The sequence below is a fragment of the Corvus hawaiiensis genome, chromosome 36 (genome assembly GCF_020740725.1).
Source record: "Corvus hawaiiensis isolate bCorHaw1 chromosome 36, bCorHaw1.pri.cur, whole genome shotgun sequence".
In the NCBI taxonomy this organism is placed as follows: Eukaryota; Metazoa; Chordata; class Aves; order Passeriformes; family Corvidae; genus Corvus; species Corvus hawaiiensis.
This window is the reverse complement of record NC_063248.1, coordinates 1,507,720-1,528,245: the sequence shown is the minus strand read 5'-3', so window position 1 is coordinate 1,528,245 and position 20,526 is coordinate 1,507,720. Positions and strand designations below refer to the sequence as shown.

The 20,526-nt window shown below is 65.3% G+C and overlaps 2 protein-coding genes across 2 annotated transcripts; both read left to right on the top strand.

The window, feature by feature from the left end:
• Positions 1–502: 502 nt before the first annotated feature.
• SEMA4C (semaphorin 4C) lies at positions 503–15,501 on the top strand. The gene is made up of 14 exons (XM_048290208.1): positions 503–617; positions 2,990–3,138; positions 3,225–3,287; positions 3,969–4,067; positions 4,878–4,974; positions 5,048–5,164; positions 5,249–5,394; positions 9,211–9,386; positions 10,530–10,674; positions 12,205–12,427; positions 12,509–12,624; positions 12,711–12,868; positions 13,168–13,238; positions 14,656–15,501. Exons 1-14 carry the CDS (start codon positions 503–505, stop codon positions 15,495–15,497), a joined length of 2,517 nt encoding a protein of 838 aa, XP_048146165.1. The 3' UTR covers positions 15,498–15,501.
• A 2,247-nt stretch (positions 15,502–17,748) lies between these two features.
• ANKRD39 (ankyrin repeat domain 39) lies at positions 17,749–19,365 on the top strand. The gene is made up of 4 exons (XM_048290215.1): positions 17,749–17,977; positions 18,139–18,242; positions 18,657–18,860; positions 19,035–19,365. Exons 1-4 carry the CDS (start codon positions 17,845–17,847, stop codon positions 19,170–19,172), a joined length of 579 nt encoding a protein of 192 aa, XP_048146172.1. The 5' UTR covers positions 17,749–17,844; the 3' UTR covers positions 19,173–19,365.
• The last annotated feature ends 1,161 nt before the right edge of the window (positions 19,366–20,526 follow it).

Genomic DNA, 20,526 nt, shown 5'->3' with positions numbered 1-20,526 from the left:
CGCCGGGGTGTCCCCCATTCCCACGCCCGTTCCCGGGCCCCCCACCCTCCCGGAAATCCTTCCCGAGCCGGCGCTGGGGGCCCCCCCCGGGCCCCCCCAACTTCCTGCTTCCCGCCGGGCAGGGCAGAACAATTCCCGGCCGCATCCTGCCCGGCCGGGGCTGCGGGGCGGTGGGCACGGCAGGGGCACCCCGGGGGCACCGGGGGTTCCCGGGCAGGACGTGAGCGGGTGGGAAGAGCCCGGGCTCCGTTTCCTGCTCCGTGGGGTCCCCCCGGGGCCCGGCCCGGCCGGAGGAGGGGCCGGGGGGGGCAGGGTCGGGAAGCGGGGACCCCCCTCCCCGGGGCGTGGGGTGCCCCCGGCCTCGTGACGAGGCGCTCCCTCAATGCCGCCTTGTCCCCGCGCCGCCCGCGTGACGCCGCTGCCCCGCGGCGCTGACCGGGCCCCGGCGTGGCCGTGTCCCCCCCCAGGGACCCCGCGCTGTCCCCCCCGCCCCGGCGCCACCATGGCCCCCGGCTGGCCGCTGGCCCTCGCCTCGCTGCTGGCCCTCGCCGCCGCCGCTGCCACCGACGCGGGGACCTCGTGGAGCGCCGTGCCCAGGAGGACTGTCCCCTACGCGGGTGAGTGCCAGGGGGGCGCGGGGCGGGGGGAAACTGAGGCACGGCGGGTGGGCGCCTTGGTTGCGTCCCTTGTGCGCGGTGCTGGCTGCCGTCGCCGCCTCGGGTGGCTTTTGTCCCCCCAGAGCTTTGTCAGCGCTGTGGGGCGGGTGGGTGAACCCAAACTGGGGTCTGGGGGGCAGACGGGGGACATGCAGGACTCTGTCCTGTGTCCCCAGTCCTGTGCCAGTGCCCTGCAGCTTCGGCCCTGTGCCGTGTCACATCACTGTGCCATGCCCCTGTCCCCATCCCTGTGCCATGTCCCTTGTCCCCATGTCCCCATCCCTGTGCCATGCCCCTGTCCCCATCCCTGTGCCATGTCCCCTTGTCCCCTTGTCCCCATCCCTGTGCCGTGCCCCCTGTCCCCATCCCTGTGCCATGTCCCCTGTCCCCATCCCTGTGCCGTGCCCCCTGTCCCCATCCCTGTGCCATGTTCTTTGTCCCATCCCTGTGCCATGCCCCCTGTCCCCATCCCTGTGCCATGTCCCCTGTGCCCGTGCCCTGCCGCCACCCCATCCCGTCCATCTGCCGTGTCCCTTGTCCCATTCCTGTGCCGTTTCCTGTCCCCACGCCCTGCCACCATCCTGTCCCATCCTGCCACGTCCCTTGTCCCCATCCCTTTGCTGTGTCCCCTGTCCCCATCCCTGTGCCACGTCCCGCTGCTCTGTCAGCACCCCGAGGTTCCACCCTTGTCCCAAGCCAGCAGCCTCTGTCCCCTGCCCTCTGCCATCACCCTGTGTCCCCATCTGCCGTGCCCTGTGTCCCCGTGCCGTGCCAGCTCCAGCATCCCTGTCCCCGTGCCATGCCGTGTCCCCGTGCCGTGCCAGCTCCAGCATCCCTGTCCCCGTGCCATGCCGTGTCCCCGTGCCGTGCCAGCTCCAGCGTCCCTGTCCCCATGCCATGCCCTGTGTCCCCGTGCCGTGCCAGCTCCAGCATCCCTGTCCCCGTGCCATGCCGTGTCCCCGTGCCGTGCCCCATTGCCCTGTCCCCGTGCCATGCCCTGTGTCCCCGTGCCATGCCAGCTCCAGCATCCCTGTCCCCGTGCCATGCCGTGTCCCCGTGCCGTGCCCCATTGCCCTGTCCCTGTGCCGTGCCAGCTCCAGCATCCCTGTCCCCGTGCCATGCCGTGTCCCCGTGCCGTGCCCCATTGCCCTGTCCCTGTGCCATGTCCTGTGTCCCCGTGCCATGCCGTGTCCCCGTGCCGTGCCCCATTGCCCTGTCCCCGTGCCATGTCCTGTGTCCCCGTGCCGTGCCAGCTCCAGTGTCCCTGTCCCCATGCCGTGCCCTGTGTCCCCGTGCCGTGCCAGCTCCAGTGTCCCTGTCCCCATGCCGTGCCCTGTGTCCCCGTGCCGTGCCCCATTGCCCTGTCCCCGTGCCGTGTCCCCTGTCCCCATGCCACACCCCACCCCTCTGCTGTGCCACTGTCCCGTGCCTGACACTTTGCTCCTTTCACCGTGCCACTGTCCCTTGTCCCCATGCCTGGGACCGTCATCCCTGTCCCTTGTCCCCACATTTGGGGCGCCCACTCCTCAGCCATGCCACCGTTCCTGTGCCAGTGTCCCTTGTCCCCACATTTGGGGCGCCCACTCCTCAGCCATGCCACCGTTCCTGTGCCAGTGTCCCTTGTCCCCACGCCCAGGACCCCCACCCTCAGCCGTGCCACTGTCCCCGTGCCGTCCCCGTGCCGCCCCCCGTGCCGTGCCAGCCCCACATCCCTGTCCCTGCCCGGGGGCCTCGGCGCTGTCCCGTCAATGGTTCCTTTCTGCAGGGCCCGGGGGTGGCCGGGGGGCGCGGGGGGGGCCGCAGGGTCCCTGCAAAGGCCACTGTGTTCGCCCGGCACCGCCAGTGACAAAGGGCCCTTTGTGTGACACGGGGCCTGGGGGCACCAGGGGGTCCGGCGGGGGCTGGGGTGCTGTGGGGTCCCCGTCTGGTGTCCCCGCAGAGCTGTGGGATGGGGTCTGGCAGGGTTGGGGTGCTGTGGGGTCCCAGCCCGGTGTCCCCATGTCCCCACAGAGCTGTGGGATGGGGTCTGGCAGGGCTGGGGTGCTGTGGGGTCCCAGCCCGGTGTCCCCATGGAGCTGTGGGATGGGGTCTGGCAGGGCTGGGGTGCTGTGGGGTCCCAGCCCGGTGTCCCTGCAGAGCTGTGGGATGGGGTCTGGCAGGGCTGGGGTGCTGTGGGGTCCCAGCCCGGTGTCCCCATGGAGCTGTGGGATGGGGTCTGGCAGGGCTGGGGTGCTGTGGGGTCCCAGCCCGGTGTCCCCATGGAGCTGTGGGATGGGGTCTGGCAGGGCTGGGGTGCTGTGGGGTCCCAGCCCGGTGTCCCCGTGTCCCCACAGAGCTGCAGGACGCAGCCAAGCGCTTCTCTCAGGGCGGGGTCTCTCACTACCTGACGCTGACGCTGGACGAGGCCGAGGGGCTGCTCTACGTGGGCGCCCGCGAGGCCGTGTTCGCCCTGGCCACCGGCACCGTGGAGCTCAAGGCGGCGGTGAGGCCCCGGGGCACCCCAAAACCGAGGGGGGGATTTGGGGCGGGGGGTGACATTCCAGCCCCTGACCCCTCTCCCACCTCCAGATCTCCTGGGAGGCGCCCGTGGAGAAGAAAGCGGAGTGCGTGCAGAAGGGCAAGAACAACCAGGTGGGCACAGGGGTGCTGGGAGGGGGATCAGGGCACCCCGGGGTGTGTCCCCCTGAGCTGGCACCCTGTGTCCCCATCTGCCGTGCCCTGTGTCCCCATGCCGTGCCCCATTGCCCTGTCCCCGTGCCGTGCCCTGTGTCCCCATGCCGTGCCCCACTGCCCTGTCCCCGTGCCATGTCCTGTGTCCCCGTGCTGTGCCCCACTGCCCTGTCCCCGTGCTGTGGCAGTGCCCTCCATCCTCTATCCTTGTTCTGTGCCAGTGTCCCCGTGCCGTGTCCCCTGTCCCCATGCCACACCCCACCCCTCTGCTGTGCCACTGTCCCGTGCCTGACACTTTGCTCCTTTCACCGTGCCACTGTCCCCATGCTGTCCCCGTGCCGTGTCCCCTGTCCCTGTGCCTGGGACCGTCGTCCCTGTCCCTTGTCCCCACATTTGGGACGCCCACCCCTCAGCCGTGCCACAGCTCCTGTGCCAGTGTCCCTTGTCCCCACCCCTCAGCCGTGTCACTGTCCCCATGTCCCTTGTCCCCACACTCAGGACCCCCCACCCCTTTGCCGTGCCACCGTCCCCGTGCTGTGTCCCTTGTCCCCGTGCCACCGTCCCCGTGCTGTGTCCCTTGTCCCCGTGCCCAGGACCCCGCCGTGTTGTCACCGCCCTGATGTCCCCTCTGTCCCCTCCCAGACCGACTGCTTCAACTACGTGCGCTTCCTGCAGAGCTACAACAGCTCCCACCTCTACGCCTGCGGCACCTACGCCTTCCAGCCCAAGTGCACCTACATCGTGAGTGGGGGGCCCCAAAACCTGGGCCATCCCAAATTCTCCCCCCTGCCCCCCGGGGATGAGGCCCTGCGGGGCGTCCCTGTCCCCAGGGGTGGCATTTGGGGTGGTTTTGTGTCCCTGAGGGAGGGTTGGGGGTGTCTCCTGTGCCCTTGGGGTGTTGTTGGGGTGTCCCTGTCCACAGGAGGGACATTCAGGGGTGTCCCTGTGTCCAGAGGGGTCATCTGAGAGGGGTCTCTGTCCCCAGGGTGGTCCAGGGGTGTTTGTGCCTCCAGGAGCATCATCCAGGAACATCCTTGTCCCCATAATCAATCATCCAGGGGTGTTTGTTCCCAGGAGGGTGCTCCAGGGGTGTCCCTGTCCCCGTAATGGGTCACCCAGCGGTGTCCCTGTGTCCAGCAGGATCATGGATGGGTGTCCTTGTCCCCATAATGGGTTATCTACAAGGGAGCATCATGCAGGGGTGTCCCTGTCCTCAGGAAGGCGGTTCAGGGATATCCTTGTCCCCAGGAGCATAATTTAGTGGTGTCCCTGTCCCCTTGGCAGCTCACCCAAGGGTGTCCCTGGTCCCAGAAGGATCACCCAGGGCTGGCCTTGTCCCCAGGACCATCATTTAACGGTATCCCTGTCCCCTTGATGGGTTGTTCATGACTGTCCCTGTCCCAGAAGGATCATCTGGGGGGTGTCCCTGTCCCTCATCCAGCACTGTCCCTGTCCCAGAAGGGTCACCTGGGGGGGTGTCCAAGTGCCTGGGGGCTGTCTGGGTGGGGGGCACATGAATTAGGGACCCCCACCCACCCCTGTGCTCCCCAGGAGCTGTCCGGCTTCACCTTGGACCAGGTGGCATTTGAGGACGGCAAAGGGAAGTGTCCCTACGACCCCACCAAGGGCCACACCGGCCTCATCGTGGGTAGGTGACCCCGCTGGCATCCCCGGGGGTGTGCCCCCCGCGCCCGCCACGCCCCTAAATCCCTCCCTCACAGACGGGGAGCTCTACTCCGCCACCTTCAACAACTTCCTGGGCACGGAGCCCGTCATCCTGCGCAACCTGGGCCCGCACTACTCCATGAAGACCGAGTACCTCACCTCGTGGCTCAACGGTGGGCACGGGGGCCACGGGGAGGGCGCGGGGGCCACGGGGAGGGCACGGGGCAGGGCACGGGCCTGACGCTGCGGCTTTGCAGAGCCCCACTTCGTGGCGTCGGCGTTCGTGCCGGAGAGCGCGGGCAGCGGCGACGACGACAAGGTGTACTTCTTCTTCAGCGAGCGCGCCGTCGAGTACGACTGCTACGCCGAGCAGGTGGTGGCACGCGTGGCACGGGTCTGCAAGGTACGGGACACTGCGGGTACTGGGGATGCTGGGGGTGCTGGGGATGCTGGGGACACTGGGCACTGGGGGCACTGGGGGCACTGGGGACGCTGGGGACACTGGGGACACTGGGGGTACTGAGGGCACTGGGGCACTGGGGACACTGGGACACTGGGGACACTGGGCACTGGGGACACTGGGGGCACCGGGGGCACTGGGGACACTGGGGGGCACTGGGGACACGGGGCACTGGGGACACTGAGGGCACTGGGGGTACTGGGGACACTGAGGGCACTGGGGACACTGAGAGCACTGGGGGTACTGGGGCGCTAGGGACGCTGGGGGTGCTGGGGACATTGAGGACACTGGGGGTGCTGGGGGCACTGGGGACACTGGGGGTACTGAGGGCACTGGGGACACTGGGGGCACTGGGGGTACTGGGGACACTGCGGACACTGGGGACACTGAGGGCACTGGGGACGCTGGGGATGCTGGGGGCACTGGGGGGCACTGGGGACACTGGGGACACTGAGGGCACTGAGGACTCTGGGGACACTGGGACACTAGGGGCACTGGGGACACTGGGGACACTGGGGACACTGAGGGCACTGGGGACGCTGGGGACGCTGGGGGTGCTGGGGGCACTGGGGGGCACTGGGGACACTGGGGCACTAGGGGGCACTGGGGGCACTGGGGGTACTGGGGACACTGAGGGCACTGGGGACACTGGGGGCACTGGGGACGCTGGGGGTGCTGGGGGCACTGAGAACACTGGGAACACTGGGAACACCGGGGGCACTGGGGGCACTGGGGGGCACTGGGGACACTGAGGGCACTGGGGGCACTGGGAACACTGGGAACACTGGGGGCACTGAGGGCACTGGGGGTACTGGGAACACTGGGGGCACTGAGGGCACTGGGGGTACTGGGAACACTGGGAACACTGGGGGCACTGGGGACACTGGGAACACTGGGAACACTGGGGGCACTGAGGGCACTGGGGGTACTGGGAACACTGGGAACACTGGAGGCACTGAGGGCACTGGGGGTACTGGGAACACTGGGGGCACTGGGGACACTGGGGGCACTGGGAACACTGGGGGCACTGAGGGCACTGGGAACACTGGGAACACTGGCGGCACTGGGGGCACTGGCGGCACTGGGAACACTGGGAACACTGGGGGCACTGGGGACACTGGGGGCACTGGGAACACTGGGAACACTGGGGGCACTGGGGGCACTGGGAACACTGGGAACACTGGGGGCACTGGGGACACTGGGGGCACTGGGGACACTGGGAACACTGGGGGCACTGGGGACACTGGGGGCACTGGGGACACTGGGGGCACTGGGAACACTGGGGGCACTCCCTGAGCCGCTGGTCAGGGTGCAGAGTTGTTGTGGCTCTGGGCAGTGCCAGCGCTGGGGGGTTTGTCCACCCCATTAAGGTTTCTATCGTTATCATCATTATTATTATTATTAATATTAATCATCATGGGATAGATGCGTTTTCATTAAGGTTTCTATCGTTATCATCATTATTATTAATAATTGTGGAATTAATGCATTTTTATTAATATTTATATCGTCATGATAATTATTATTAATATTAATCATGGAATGAATGTATTTTTATTAACACCTCTATTGTCATCATCACCATTATTATTAATATTAATCATCATGGAATGAATGCATTTTTATGAATATTTCTGTCATCATCATCACTATTATTATCATCAATATTAACAATGAAATTAATGCATTTTTATTGATGTTTCTGTCGTCATCATCATTATTATTGTCAACATTAATCGTGGAGTTAATGTATTTTTATTACTTTTCCCATTATTATTATTATTATTATTATTATTATTATTATTTATAATAGAATTAATAGATTTTTATTACTTTCCCCATTGCTTTTATTTTTCTTAATTCTTAATTACAATGGAATTAATGCATTTTTATTACTTTTCCCATTATTAGTAGTAGTAGTAATAATAATTATAATGGAATTAATGCATTTTAATTAATACTTCTGTTATTATTGCCATCATCATCACAAAACTAATGCATTCTATTAATATCGTTATTATTATTATCATAATGAAATGAATGCATTGCTATTAATATTTACATTCTCATCATAATGATGATGAAATTAATGCACTTTTATTGATGTTTACGTTGTTGTTATTATTGCTGCCGTCATCAGGAAATTGATGCATTCCTATTAATCACCCCATTAGTATATTCATCATTAGCATTAATTTTTTCATGGATAATATATGATAACGATGATGACCACCATGAAACCAATGCATCTTTATTAATAATTCCATTTTTATATTTATTATTACACCTATTATTATATTTATTATCATTAATTTTTTTCATGTATAATGATGATGACCATCATGAAACCAATGCATCTTTATTAGTAATTCCATTATTCTATTTATTATTATATTCATTATTATCATTAATTTTTTCATGTATAACATATGATAATGATGATGACCACCATGAAACCATCTTTATTAATAATTCTATTATTATACTTACTGTTATTTTAATCATATCATCAAACGTTAGGGTGTGCCCATGGTGGCCTTGTCCCGGTGCCCATGGTCACCATGGTGGCCTTGTCCTGATGCCCCTGGTGGCCTTGTCCCGGTGCCCATGGTCACCCTGGTGGCCTTGTCCTGGTGCCCGTGGTCACCATGGTGGCCTTGTCCTGGTGCCCATGGCAGCCTTGTCCTGGTGTCCCTGGTCACCCTGGAGACCTTGTCCTGGTGCCCATGGTGGCCTTGTCCTGGTGCCCATGGTCACCCTGGTGGCCTTGTCCTGGTGCCCGTGGTCACCCTGGAGGCCTTGTCCTGGTGCCCATGGTGGCCTTGTCCTGGTGCCCATGGTCACCCTGGTGGCCTTGTCCTGGTGCCTGTGGTCACCATGGTGGCCTTGTCCTGGTGCCCATGGCAGCCTTGTCCCGGTGCCCATGGTCACCCTGGTGGCCTTGTCCTGGTGCCCATGGCAGCCTTGTCCTGGTGTCCCTGGTCACCCTGGAGGCCTTGTCCTGGTGCCCCTGGTGGCCTTGTCCTGGTGTCCCTGGTCACCCTGGTGGCCTTGTCCCAGTGTCTAGGTGGCCTTGTCCTGGTGCCCATGGTCACCCTGGTGGCCTTGTCCTGGTGCCCATGGTGGCCTTGTCCTGGTGCCCCTGGTCACCCTGGTGGCCTTGTCCTGATGCCCATGGCGGCCTTGTCCTGGTGCCCCTGGTCACCGTGGTGGCCTTGTCCTGGTGCCCCTGGTCACCATTGTGGCCATGTCCCAGTGCCCATGGTGGCCTTGTCCTGGTGCCCATGGCAGCCTTGTCCTGGTGCCCCTGGTCACCATGGTGGCCATGTCCCAGTGCCCATAGTGGCCTTGTCCCGGTGCCCATGGCGGCCTTGTCCCAGTGCCCATGGTCACCCTGGTGGCCTTGTCCCGGTGCCCGTGATGACCATGGCGGCCTTGTCCTGGTGCCCCTGGTCACCCTTGGTGGCCTTGTCGCGGTGCCCATGCTCAGCACGGTGGCCTTGTCCCGGTGCCCGTGGTCATCCTGGTGGCCTTGTCCTGGTGCCCCACGGTCAGCACGGTGGCCTTGTCCTGGTGCCCATAGTCACCCTTGGTGGCCTTGTCTCGGTGCCCATGGTCACCCCGGCAGCTGTGTCCCGGTGCCCGTGGTCACCCTTGGTGGCCTTGTCCTGGTGCCCCTGGTCACCCCGGCGGCCTTGTCGCGGTGCCCGTGGTCACCCCCGTGCCCGTGGTCACGGCGGTGCCCGTGTGCCCGCGCAGGGGGACGTGGGCGGCGCGCGGACGCTGCAGAAGAAGTGGACGTCGTTCCTCAAGGCGCGCCTGCTGTGCTCGGCGCCGGAGCAGCAGCTGCACTTCAACCGCCTGCAGGCCGTGTTCACGCTGCCCGGCGCCCGCTGGCAGGACACCGCCTTCTTCGGCGTCTTCCGCGCCCGCTGGTGAGTGCCCGCGGGGACGGCGCCGCGGGGCGACGGCGCCCACGCTGCTGGCCGTGTCCCGGTGGCCGCGGTGGCCTTGTCCTGGTGCCCATGGTGGCTGTGTGCCCGTGCCTGTGGTGGACTTGTCCTGGTGCCCATGGTGGCCTTGTCCTGGTGCCCATAGTGCCCATGGTGGCTGTGTCCTGGTGCCCATGGTGGCCGTGTCCCGGTGGCTGCAGTGGCCTTGCCCTGGTGCCCTGATGCTCATGGTCACCATGGTGGCTGTGTCCCAGTGCCCATGGTGGCCTTGCCCTGGTGCCCTGATGCTCATGGTCACCATGGTGGCTGTGTCCCAGTGCCCATGGTGGCCTTGCCCTGGTGCCCTGATGCTCATGGTCACCATGGTGGCTGTGTCCCCGTGCCCATGGTGGCCTTGCCCTGGTGCCCATGGTGGCCGTGTCCCGGTGGCTGCAGTGGCCTTGTCCTGGTGCCCTGGTGCCCACGGTGCCCGTGGTGGCCATGTCCTGGTGCCCACGGTGCCCGTGGTGGCTGTGTCCCCATGCCCATGGTGGCCTTGCCCTGGTGCCCATGGTGGCTTTGTCCTGGTGACCGTAGTGCCCATGGTGGCTATGTCCCAGTGCCCATAGTGGCCGTGTCCTGGTGCCCATGGTGGCCTTGCCCAGGTGCCCTGGTGTCCATGGTCACCATGGTGGCCGTGTCCCGGTGCCCATGGTGGCCTTGTCCTGGTGCCCATGGTGGCTGTGTCCCGGTGCCAATGGTGGCCTTGCCCTGGTCACCATTGTGGCCATGTCCTGGTGGCTGCAGTGGCCTTGTCCTGGTGCCCTGGTGCCCACGGTGCCCATGGTGGTTGTGTCCTGGTGCCCATGGTCACCATGGTGGCTGTGTCCCAGTGCCTGTAGTGCCCATGGTGGCCCTGTCCTGGTGCCCATGGTGGCCTTGCCCACGTGCCTTGGTGCCCATGGTCACCATGGTGGCTGTGTCCCGGTGCCCATGGTGGCCGTGTCCCGGTGCCCATGGTGGCTGTGTCCTGGTGCCCTGGTGCCCATGGTGGCCGTGTCCCGGTGCCCATGGTGGCTGTGTCCCGGTGCCCATGGTGGCCGTGTCCCGGGATCTGTTGGCTGCCAACCGCCGGTGTGCCCGCAGGGGGGATGTGGACGTGTCGGCCATCTGCCGCTACCACATCCTGGAGGTGAAGAAGGCCTTCGAGGGGCCCTACAAGGAGTACCGCGAGCAGGCGCAGAAGTGGGGACGCTACTCGGGCGAGGTGCCCAGCCCCCGGCCCGGCGCGGTGAGTGCGGGCACCGGCAGCGGGCTGCGGGGTGGGCGGGCTCCGGATGTGGGGCTGGGGGTGCCCCCTGAGGGACTGGGATCCATCCATGGGACTGGGATCCATCATGGGACTGGGATCCATCCATGGGACTGGGATCCATCATGGGGCTGGTGGTGCCCTCAGAGGGACTGGGATCCATCATGGGGCTGGTGGTACCCTGCAGAGGGACTGGGATCCATCCATGGGGCTGGGGGTGCCCTCAGAGGGACTGGGATCCATCATGGGGCTGGTGGTACCCTGCAGAGGGACTGGGATCCATCCATGGGGCTGGTGGTACCCTGCAGAGGGACTGGGATCCATCCATGGGGCTGGGGGTGCCCTCAGAGGGACTGGGATCCATCATGGGGCTGGTGGTACCCTGCAGAGGGACTGGGATCCATCATGGGGCTGGTGGTACCCTGCAGAGGGACTGGGATCCATCATGGGGCTGGTGGTACCCTGCAGAGGGACTGGGATCCATCATGGGGCTGGTGGTACCCTGCAGAGGGACTGGGATCCATCCATGGGGCTGGGGGTGCCCCCTGAGGGACTGGGATCCATCCATGGGGCTGGTGGTACCCTGCAGAGGGACTGGGATCCATCCATGGTACTGGTGGTACCCTGCAGAGGGACTGGGATCCATCCATGGGGCTGGGGGTACCCTGCAGAGGGACTGGGATCCATCCATGGGGCTGGGGGTACCCTGCAGAGGGACTGGGATCCATCATGGGGCTGGTGGTACCCTGCAGAGGGACTGGGATCCATCCATGGGGCTGGGGGTGCCCTCAGAGGGACTGGGATCCATCCATGGGGCTGGGGGTGCCCTCAGAGGGACTGGGATCCATCCATGGGACTGGGATCCATCCATGGTACTGGTGGTACCCTGCAGAGGGACTGAGATCCATCCATGGGACTGGGATCCATCCATGGGGCTGGGGGCGCCCCCTGAGGGACTGGGATCCATCCATGGGACTGGGATCCATCCATGGGACTGGGGGTTCCCCCTGAGGGACTGGGATCCATCCATGGGACTGGGATCCATCCATGGGGCTGGTGGTGCCCTGCAAGGCACTGGGATCCATCCATGGCACTGGGATCCATCCATAGGACTGGGGGTGCCCTCAGAGGGACTGGGATCCATCCATGGGGCTGGTGGTGCCCCCTGAGGGACTGGGATCCATCCATGGGACTGGGATCCATCCATGGGGCTGGGGGTGCCCTGCAAGGCACTGGGATCCATCCATGGGACTGGGGGTGCCCCCTGAGGGACTGGGATCCATCCACGTGTCCTTCGTGCCCTCCTGAGAGGATTTGGGGTCCATCTGTGCCCTCCTAAGGGGCGCTGGGATCCCATGTGCTCTCCCTAAGAGGATTTGGGATCCATCCACATGCCTTTAATGCCCTCCTAAGAGGGTTTGTGATCCCATGCGCCCTCTGTGCCCTCCTGAGGGGACGTGGGACCCCCCCCCCCCAGCCCCTGAGCGCGCCCGGTGCCCTCTCCCCGTGCAGTGCATCACGGACTGGCACCGTCAGAACGGCTTTGCCAGCTCTCTGGAGCTGCCGGACAACACGCTCAACTTCGCCAAGAAGCACCCGCTGATGGACGAGCCGGTGCCGCCGCAGCGCGGGCGCCCGCTGCTGCTCAAGAAGGACGCCAACTTCACCCAGCTCGTGGTGGACCGCGTGGCAGGGCTGGACGGGGCCACCTACGAGGTGCTGTTCATCGGCACAGGTAACGCCGGGCACGGGGCGCAGAGGGGACGGGGCACAGAGGGGCGGCCCCGTGCCTGAGTGCCCGCCGTGCCCGCCGCAGGTGACGGCTGGGTGCACAAGGCGCTGGATCTGGGCACCCACATGCACCTGGTGGAGGAGCTGCAGGTGTTCGAGCCGGCGCAGCCCGTGGAGAGCCTGGCGCTGGCGGGCACCAAGGTGAGCGGGGCGAGGCTGGCGGTGCCACCGCGGTGTCACCCGGCGGCGTCACCTCACCGCCGTCCCACCCCTCCTGCCCCCGGCAGAAGCTGCTGTTCGCCGGGTCCCGCTTGCAGGTGGCACAGCTGCCCCTGGCCGACTGCGGGCGCTACCAGTCCTGCACCGACTGCGTCCTGGCACGGGACCCCTACTGCGCCTGGAGCCGCAACCGCAGCGCCTGCGTCCGCACCGACGGCCACAACGGGTACGGGGCTTCGGGGGCACCGGGGACATCGGGGACATCGGGAACGGCCGGAGCTGGGCCAGGGAGGGTCAGGCTGGATTTTGGGAAAGGTTCTTCCCCCAGAGGGTGCCGGGCACGGCCCCGAGGCTGCTCCAGGAGCGTTTGGACAGCGCTGCCAGGGATGCCCAGGGTGGGATGATTTTGGGGTGTCAGTGCAGGGCCAGGGGCTGGGTCAGGGATCCCAGTGGGTCCCTCCCAGCTCAGGTCCCTGGGGAGGGGACACCACGAGGACCCCCCCTCACTGTGCCCTCCTCCCGCAGCTCCCACCTGGTGCAGGACGTGCTGAGCTCCAACACTGGCGCCTGCTCCGTGCCGCAGGTGGCCAAGCAAGGTGAGCCCCTCCTGGTGCCACACGGGTGGGTGTCCCCATCCCATCCCATCCCACCCCATCCCATTGATCCCATCCCACCCCATCCCATCCCATCCATCCCATCCATCCCATCCCATCCACCCCATCCCATCCCATCCATCCCATCCATCCCATCCCATCCCATCCCATCCATCCCATCCCATCCCACCCCATCCCATCCCATCCCATCCCATCCCATCCCACCCCATCCCATTGATCCCATCCCATCCCACCCCATCCCATCCATCCCATCCCATCCATCCCATCCCATCCCACCCCATCCCATCCATCCCATCCCATCCCACCCCATCCCATCCATCCCATCCCATCCCACCCCATCCCATCCCATCCATCCCACCCCATCCCATCCCATCCATCCCATCCATCCCATCCCATCCCATCCCATCCCATCCCATCCATCCCATCCATCCCATCCCATCCCATCCCATCCCATCCCATCCATCCCATCCCATCCCACCCCATCCCATCCCATCGATCCCACCCCATCCCATCCATCCCACCCCATCCCATCCATCCCATCCCATCCATCCCATCCCATCCCATCCATCCCATCCCATCCCATCCCATCCCATCCCATCCATCCCACCCCATCCCATCCCACCCCATCCCATCCATCCCATCCCATCCCATCCCACCCCATCCCATCCATCCCATCCCATCCATCCCATCCCATCCCATCCCATCCCATCCCATCCCATCCCATCCCACCCCATCCCATTGATCCCATCCCATCCCACCCCATCCCATCCATCCCACCCCATCCCATCCACCCCATCCCATCCATCCCATCCCATCCATCCCATCCCATCCCATCCCATCCCATCCCATCCCATCCCATTCCATCCCATCCCATTGATCCCATCCCATCCCATCCCATCCCATTGATCCCATCCCATCCCATCCCATCCCATCCATCCCATCCCATCCCACCCCATCCCATCCCATCGATCCCATCCCATCCCATCCATCCCATCCCACCCCATCCCATCCATCCCACCCCATCCCATCCCATCCCACCCCATCCCATCCATCCCATCCCATCCATCCCATCCCATCCCATCCCATCCCATCCATCCCATCCCATCCCACCCCATCCCATTGATCCCATCCCATCCCACCCCATCCCATCCATCCCACCCCATCCCATCCACCCCATCCCATCCATCCCATCCCATCCATCCCATCCCATCCCATCCCATCCCATCCCATCCCATCCCATTCCATCCCATCCCATTGATCCCATCCCATCCCATCCCATCCCATTGATCCCATCCCATCCCACCCCATCCCATCCATCCCATCCCATCCCATCCCACCCCATGGATCCCATCCCACCCCACCCCACCCCCCATCCCCACTGACCGCCGGCTCTCCGCAGGGCCCCTCACGCCCAAGAATGTGACGGTGGTGGCGGGCACGGACCTGGTCCTCACGTGCCGCCTGGGCTCCAACCTGGCGCGGGCGCTCTGGACCTTCGAGGGCCGGGCGCTGGCGGCCGAGCAGGTGCTGGTGCTGGGCGAGGCGCGGCTGCGGGCGCTGGTGGTGCCGGGCGCGGGCGCGCAGCACAGCGGCACGTACCGCTGCCTGGCCGAGGAGCAGGGCGCCCGCCTGGCCGCCCAGGAGTACCGGGTGGCCGTGCTGGCGGGGCCGGGGGCGCCGCTGGAGACGCGGGCGCCGCTGGAGAGCCTGGGCGTGGTGTGGGTGCTGGCCGTGTGCCTGGGCGCCCTGTGCCTGCTGCTGCTGCTGGCCGTGCTGTCGCTGTGGCGCCGGCTGCGCCAGGAGCTGGGCAAGGGCGCCAAGGCCATCGAGAGCACCCTGGTGTACCCCATCGAGCTGCCCAAGGAGCCGCCCAGCCCGCGCTTCGTGTCCAGCGCCGCCTCCGACTCGGACGAGAAGCTCTGGGACCCTTCCAGCTACTACTACTCGGACGGCTCGCTCAAGATCGTGCCGGGCCACGCCAGCACGGCCGGCAGCGCCTGCTGCCGCAACGGCGGCCCCGGTGCCGCATCGCCGCCCGCCGCCATCCCCGGGCAGCCGCTGCACTCGCCCACCCGCATCCACCTGGGCCCCCTGCGCGGCTCCGCGTCCAACGGCTACATCCGGCTGGCGCTGGGCGCCGAGGAGCGCCCGGCCTGCGCCGACCTGGCCGAGGAGCTGCGGCGCAAGCTGCAGCAGCGCCAGCCCCTGCCCGACTCCAACCCCGAGGAGTCGTCGGTGTGACAGCGCTACCTCAGCTCGGGCACCCCGGCGCGGGCACCCCGGCACCCGGCTTGGGGACAGCGGTGTCACCGCAGCGCCTGCCCTGGGGACAGGGTTGTCACCCCACCAGTGCTGGCGCCCACCTTGGGGACTGACACGCTGGCACTGGGACGCACCTTGGGGACAGGAGTGCCGTGCTGGTACCTGCCCTGGGGACAGGATGGTCACCCCAGAGGCAGTGCCCACCTTGGGGACTGACACGCTGGCACTGGGACGCACCTTGGGGACAGGAGTGCCGTGCTGGTACCTGCCCTGGGGACAGGATGGTCACCCCAGAGGCAGTGCCCACCTTGGGGACTGACACGCTGGCACCGGTGCCCACCTTGGGGACAGGAGCGTCACCCCCAGCACCGGTACCTGCACTGGGCATGGGATTGTCACCCTGGCATTGGTGCCCGCCTTGGGGAGGGGATTGTCACCCTGACACCGCTGTCTGCCTTGGGGATGGGACTCCCACCCTGGGCACAGGACTGTCACCTGGGCACCCGCCCTGGGGACACAAGTGTCACCCTGGCACCGGTACCCCGCCCTGGGGACAGCGCTGTCACCCAGCCCTGCCCCGGGGGCCGTGCCACCGTGTCACCTCCGGGCGTCACCTCCGGGCGTCACCTCCGGGCTCCCGGTGCCCGTCTTGGGCCCCGGAGCTGCTCCCGGTCACCGCTTCCGCCTTCGGTACCGCGTCCCCCTGGAGGGACAGACCTTGGGGACCCCCGGGCCCCGTGCCCGCCCCCCCGGGCGGTGGCCGCGGGCCGTTTTTTTTGGGCTGATTTCCGAACCGATCGGTTTTTCTTCCTGACGACTTTTCTATCGCCCCCCTCCCCACCCGTGTCCCCCCTCCAGGGCTCTGTCCCCACCCTGCCCCTGGCTGTTTGTCCCCCTCCCTCCCCGCCTGTCCCCCCCCCCTCCCCTGCACGACCCCCTCCCCTTTTGTATAACCCCCCTCCTCCCAGTGTAATTTATTTGTTACCGAAATATATTTATTTGCTGTAAATACGTGAGTATTTTATATTAATAATAAAAGGAGTTCCAAAAAAAAAAAAAAAAAAGCAACCCGAAAAACCCGAAAATCCCGGATTTCTCTCTGAAAGCGGCGCCCGCGGGGGCCGCGGTTGGTTCTGGGGGGGGGGCTCTGGGCCCCCTCCCGTGCTGAGCTCACGGAAAAAGCTCCGGCGGGGCTATAAAAGGGCAACGCGGAGCCGTTCCCAGGCGGGGGGGGCCGGGCCGGGCCCGGGGTCAGCGCGGGGGGGTCCCCGGGGAGGCTCTGCTGGGAAAGGAGCAGAAACGGGACCGGGATCCGGGGGGGGGAGCGCTGGGAATGGGGTCAGGGGGCGGCCGGGGCGTGGGAAATGGGGCTGGGGGCGCGGGGCAGTGCTGGGATCCCCGTAACGGGGAGGGGGAGCGCTGGGAGCCCCATTGCTGCTGGGGGGGTGAGGCTTGGGGACCCCATAACGGGGGGGATGATCCCTGGGGTCCCCATAGTGGGGGGAGATGGGAGCCTTGGACTCCGTAACTGGGGAAGGGGAGCCCCGGACCCCCATTGCTGGGGAGGGTGATCCCTGGGGACCCCAAAACTGGGGGCAGATGATCCCTGGAACCTCATGGAGGACGGGCTGGGATCCCTGAGACCCAGAGCAGAGGAAGGGGTGAGCTGGGACCCCCCACTTCTGGGTGGGGGGGGTGAGGCCTGGGGGACCCCAAAACCGGGGGGGATGAAGCGTGGGTCCCATAGTGGGGAAGGGGAGCCCTGGGACCCCCATTGCTGGGGGAAGGGGGGATTGGGGACCCCAAAACCGGGCGGGATCCCCGGGTCCCCTCAGGGGGCTTCGCGCGGCCGCTGGCGCCCCCTGGCGGCGGCATCGGGGCTCTGCGGTGGGCGGGAACTGGAGAGTGCGCATGCGCCCTAACGGCCGGAGAGGGGGCCCTTCGGCCGCTTTCGGCTCTTCCCGTCTTCCTTCGGCCCTTCCGGTTTCCTTCGGCATTTTCCGGCCCGTTCATCCTCTTTCGGCTCTTTCCGTCTTCACTCGGCGCTTTCTCGCCCCCTTTCCGCCCACTTCGGCATTTTCCGCATCTCTTCGGCTCTTCACGCCTTCGCTCGGCCTTTCTCGGCTTCCCTCGACACTTCCCGATCTCCCTCGGCCTTTCCCGTTCTTATTCGGCCCTTTCCGTCTCCCCTCGGCCCTTTCCGTCTCCCCTCGGCCCTTTCCGTCTTCCCTCGGCCCTTTCCGTCTCCCCTCGGCCCTTTCCGTCTTCCCTCGGCCCTTTCCGTCTCCCCTCGGCCCTTTCCGTTCCCCCCGCTCCCGGCGGGGCCATGGCCGGTGGTCGCCGCTCGCCGCCCGCTCCGTGCTGCCCCGGCCGGGTGGCGATGCCCGGTCCGTGCTGCCCGGGACGGGTGGCCGTGCCCAGCGTGCACCAGAGCCTGTCCGAGATGGACTTCGAGCGGGGTCCGGGGGGTTCCGTGGGGCTCCGGGGCTGGGGGTACAGGAGGGCCCGAGTACCGGTACCGGGGGAGCTCGGGGGGCTCTGGGTTGGGGTACCGGTACCGGAGGGGTCCGGGGTGGGCCCGGGGGTCCGTCCCTGCCTGACCCAGCCCCGGTGCCCGCAGGGATCTGGGCGGCGGCGCGGGACGGGGACGAGGCGCGGGTGCTGCAGCTGCTGGAGCGGCGCGGGGACCCCGCGGAGCCCGACCTGGCGGGGTACACGGCCCTGGTACGGGGGGCACGGGGGTCCCTGCCTGGCGGGGTACACGGCCCTGGTACGGGGGGCACGGGGGTCCCTGCCTGGCGGGGTACACGGCCCTGGTACGGGGGCACGGGTGGCACGGGGTACACGGCCCTGGTACGGGGGCACGGGGGTCCCTGCCTGGCGGGGTACACGGCCCTGGTACGGGGGGCACGGCCCTGGTACGGGGGGCACGGGGTACACGGCCCTGGTACGGGGGGCACGGGCTGGCGGGGTACACGGCCCTGGTACGGGGGCACGGGGGGCACGGGGTACACGGCCCTGGTACGGGGCACGGGGGTCCCTGCCTGGCGGGGTACACAGCCCTGGTACGGGGCACGGGGGTCCCGGCCCTGTCCCGGTGGACAGGCGGACCCCTCGCCCACCCCTCCGTGCCCCCAGCACTACGCGAGCCGGAACGGGCACCTGGGGGTCTGCCGGCTGCTGCTGGAGCGGGGGGCTCCCTGCGATGCCCGCACCCCCGGCGGGGCCACCCCGCTGCACCGCGCCTGCTACTGCGGCCACCTGGCCGTCACCGAGCTGCTGCTGGCGCACGGCGCCGACCCCGCGGCCACCGACGGCGACGGCAGAACGGGGCTGCACAAGGTGGGGACCCCCGGACAAGGTGGGGGGGTACGGGGAGACACTATCCACAAGGTGGGTGGGGGGGTACGGGGGGATCCGCTGCCCAAACTGGGTGGGGGTTCTCCTCCCACGGGGTGCGTGTGGGGCTCGGGGGTGTCCGTGTCACCCGGGGGTGACGGAGGTGTCCCCCCCCAGGCCGCCGAGCAGGGGCACCGCGAGCTCTGCGCCCTCCTGCTCCGACAGCGCCCGGGCCTCGCCGCCCTCCGCGATGCCCGGGGCCGGAGCCCGCGGGACGGGGCTCACCCGGCCGTGTGGGACCTGCTGGACACCTGAGGGGACGGACACGAGACAGCCGCCCCCACCCCCCATGGACAGACACACGGCTGGCATTGTCCCTGTGCCACCTGTGCCACCTGTGCCACCTGTGCCCGCCTGCCGGGGTTACCCCCCGCAGGGAGGTGCAGACCCCCCGCCGCCTTCCAGGGGTTTCTGTTTCCTGAAGAAGGCACTAAAATGGCGGAAAGCAGCGTTTGTTGGAGCAGTGAGTTCCGGTCGCGATCCCTGTGTCTGTACCTGTCTCTGTCCTGGTCTCGGTACCGATTCCCGTCCCATTCTCGATCCCGGCCCCTGTGTCTGTCCCGGTCCCGATCCCGGTCCCTGTGTCTGTCCCGGTCCCGATTCCGGTCCCGGTCCCGATCCCGGTCCCTGTGTCTGTACCTGTACCTGTGTCTGTCCTGGTCCCGGTCCCTGTGTCTGTCCCGGTCCCGATCCCAGTCCCTGTGTCTGTCCCGGTCTCTGTGTCTGTCCCGATCCCAGTCCCTGTGTCGGTCCCGGTCCCGGTCCCGGCGCCTCACGCCGCTTCTACTTTCGTACCCCGCCGCTGCGCCCCGCCCACTGCCTCCCTCTGGCCAATCACCTCTCACTTCTCCTCCGTGGTCCCGCCTCCATCTGCGCCGCAGCCAATCACCTCTCGCCCTCCCATATGGTACCGCTCCTTCGCCCACGGTAACCAATCGCGTGCCACCGCGCCTCAGGCAGCGCAGCCAATCACCGCCCGCTCTGCCTTCCGGGGGGCGGAGCCTGGCGCTGTAAACAAGCCCCGGGGAAGATTTAAAGGCGCCGCGTCCTTTTAAAGCGGCCCCGGGCCCTCCCCGGTAACCGGCCCCCCCCCCCCCCCCCCCGCGGAGCACACCCAGGTACAGATATAGATTTTTATTAACCCATCTGGCAAAAAAAACCCTCAAAAAACCCCATGAAATAAAATTCCACGGTCGGTTTCACAACCGGGAGGGGGCGGCGGCGGGGGGAGGGGGGACAACCGGGAGGGGGAGCCCGGCCCCCCCCCATCCCCCCCGGGGGCCCGAGCTCCCCAAATATACAAATCAAACCTGAACAATAAATAGGAATTCCCGGGGAGGAGGAAAAGTGGGGGTGGGGGTGAGGGGGGGGTTTTGCATAGAGGAAGATTTAATAAAAAAGGGATTTTTTTTTTTTTTTTTTTTTTTAAACCTGTCCCTGTCCTGGCTTCTTGTTATTATTAATTATTAATTATTATTATTAATTATTATTATTATTTCTTCTAAAATCTCCCTGCGGAAGACCTAGGAACTGATCGTCGAGATGTGATTAACAAAAATAATTAAACCTTCTCCCAATACTTACTGGAGTTCACCAGGGAACTTGTGCT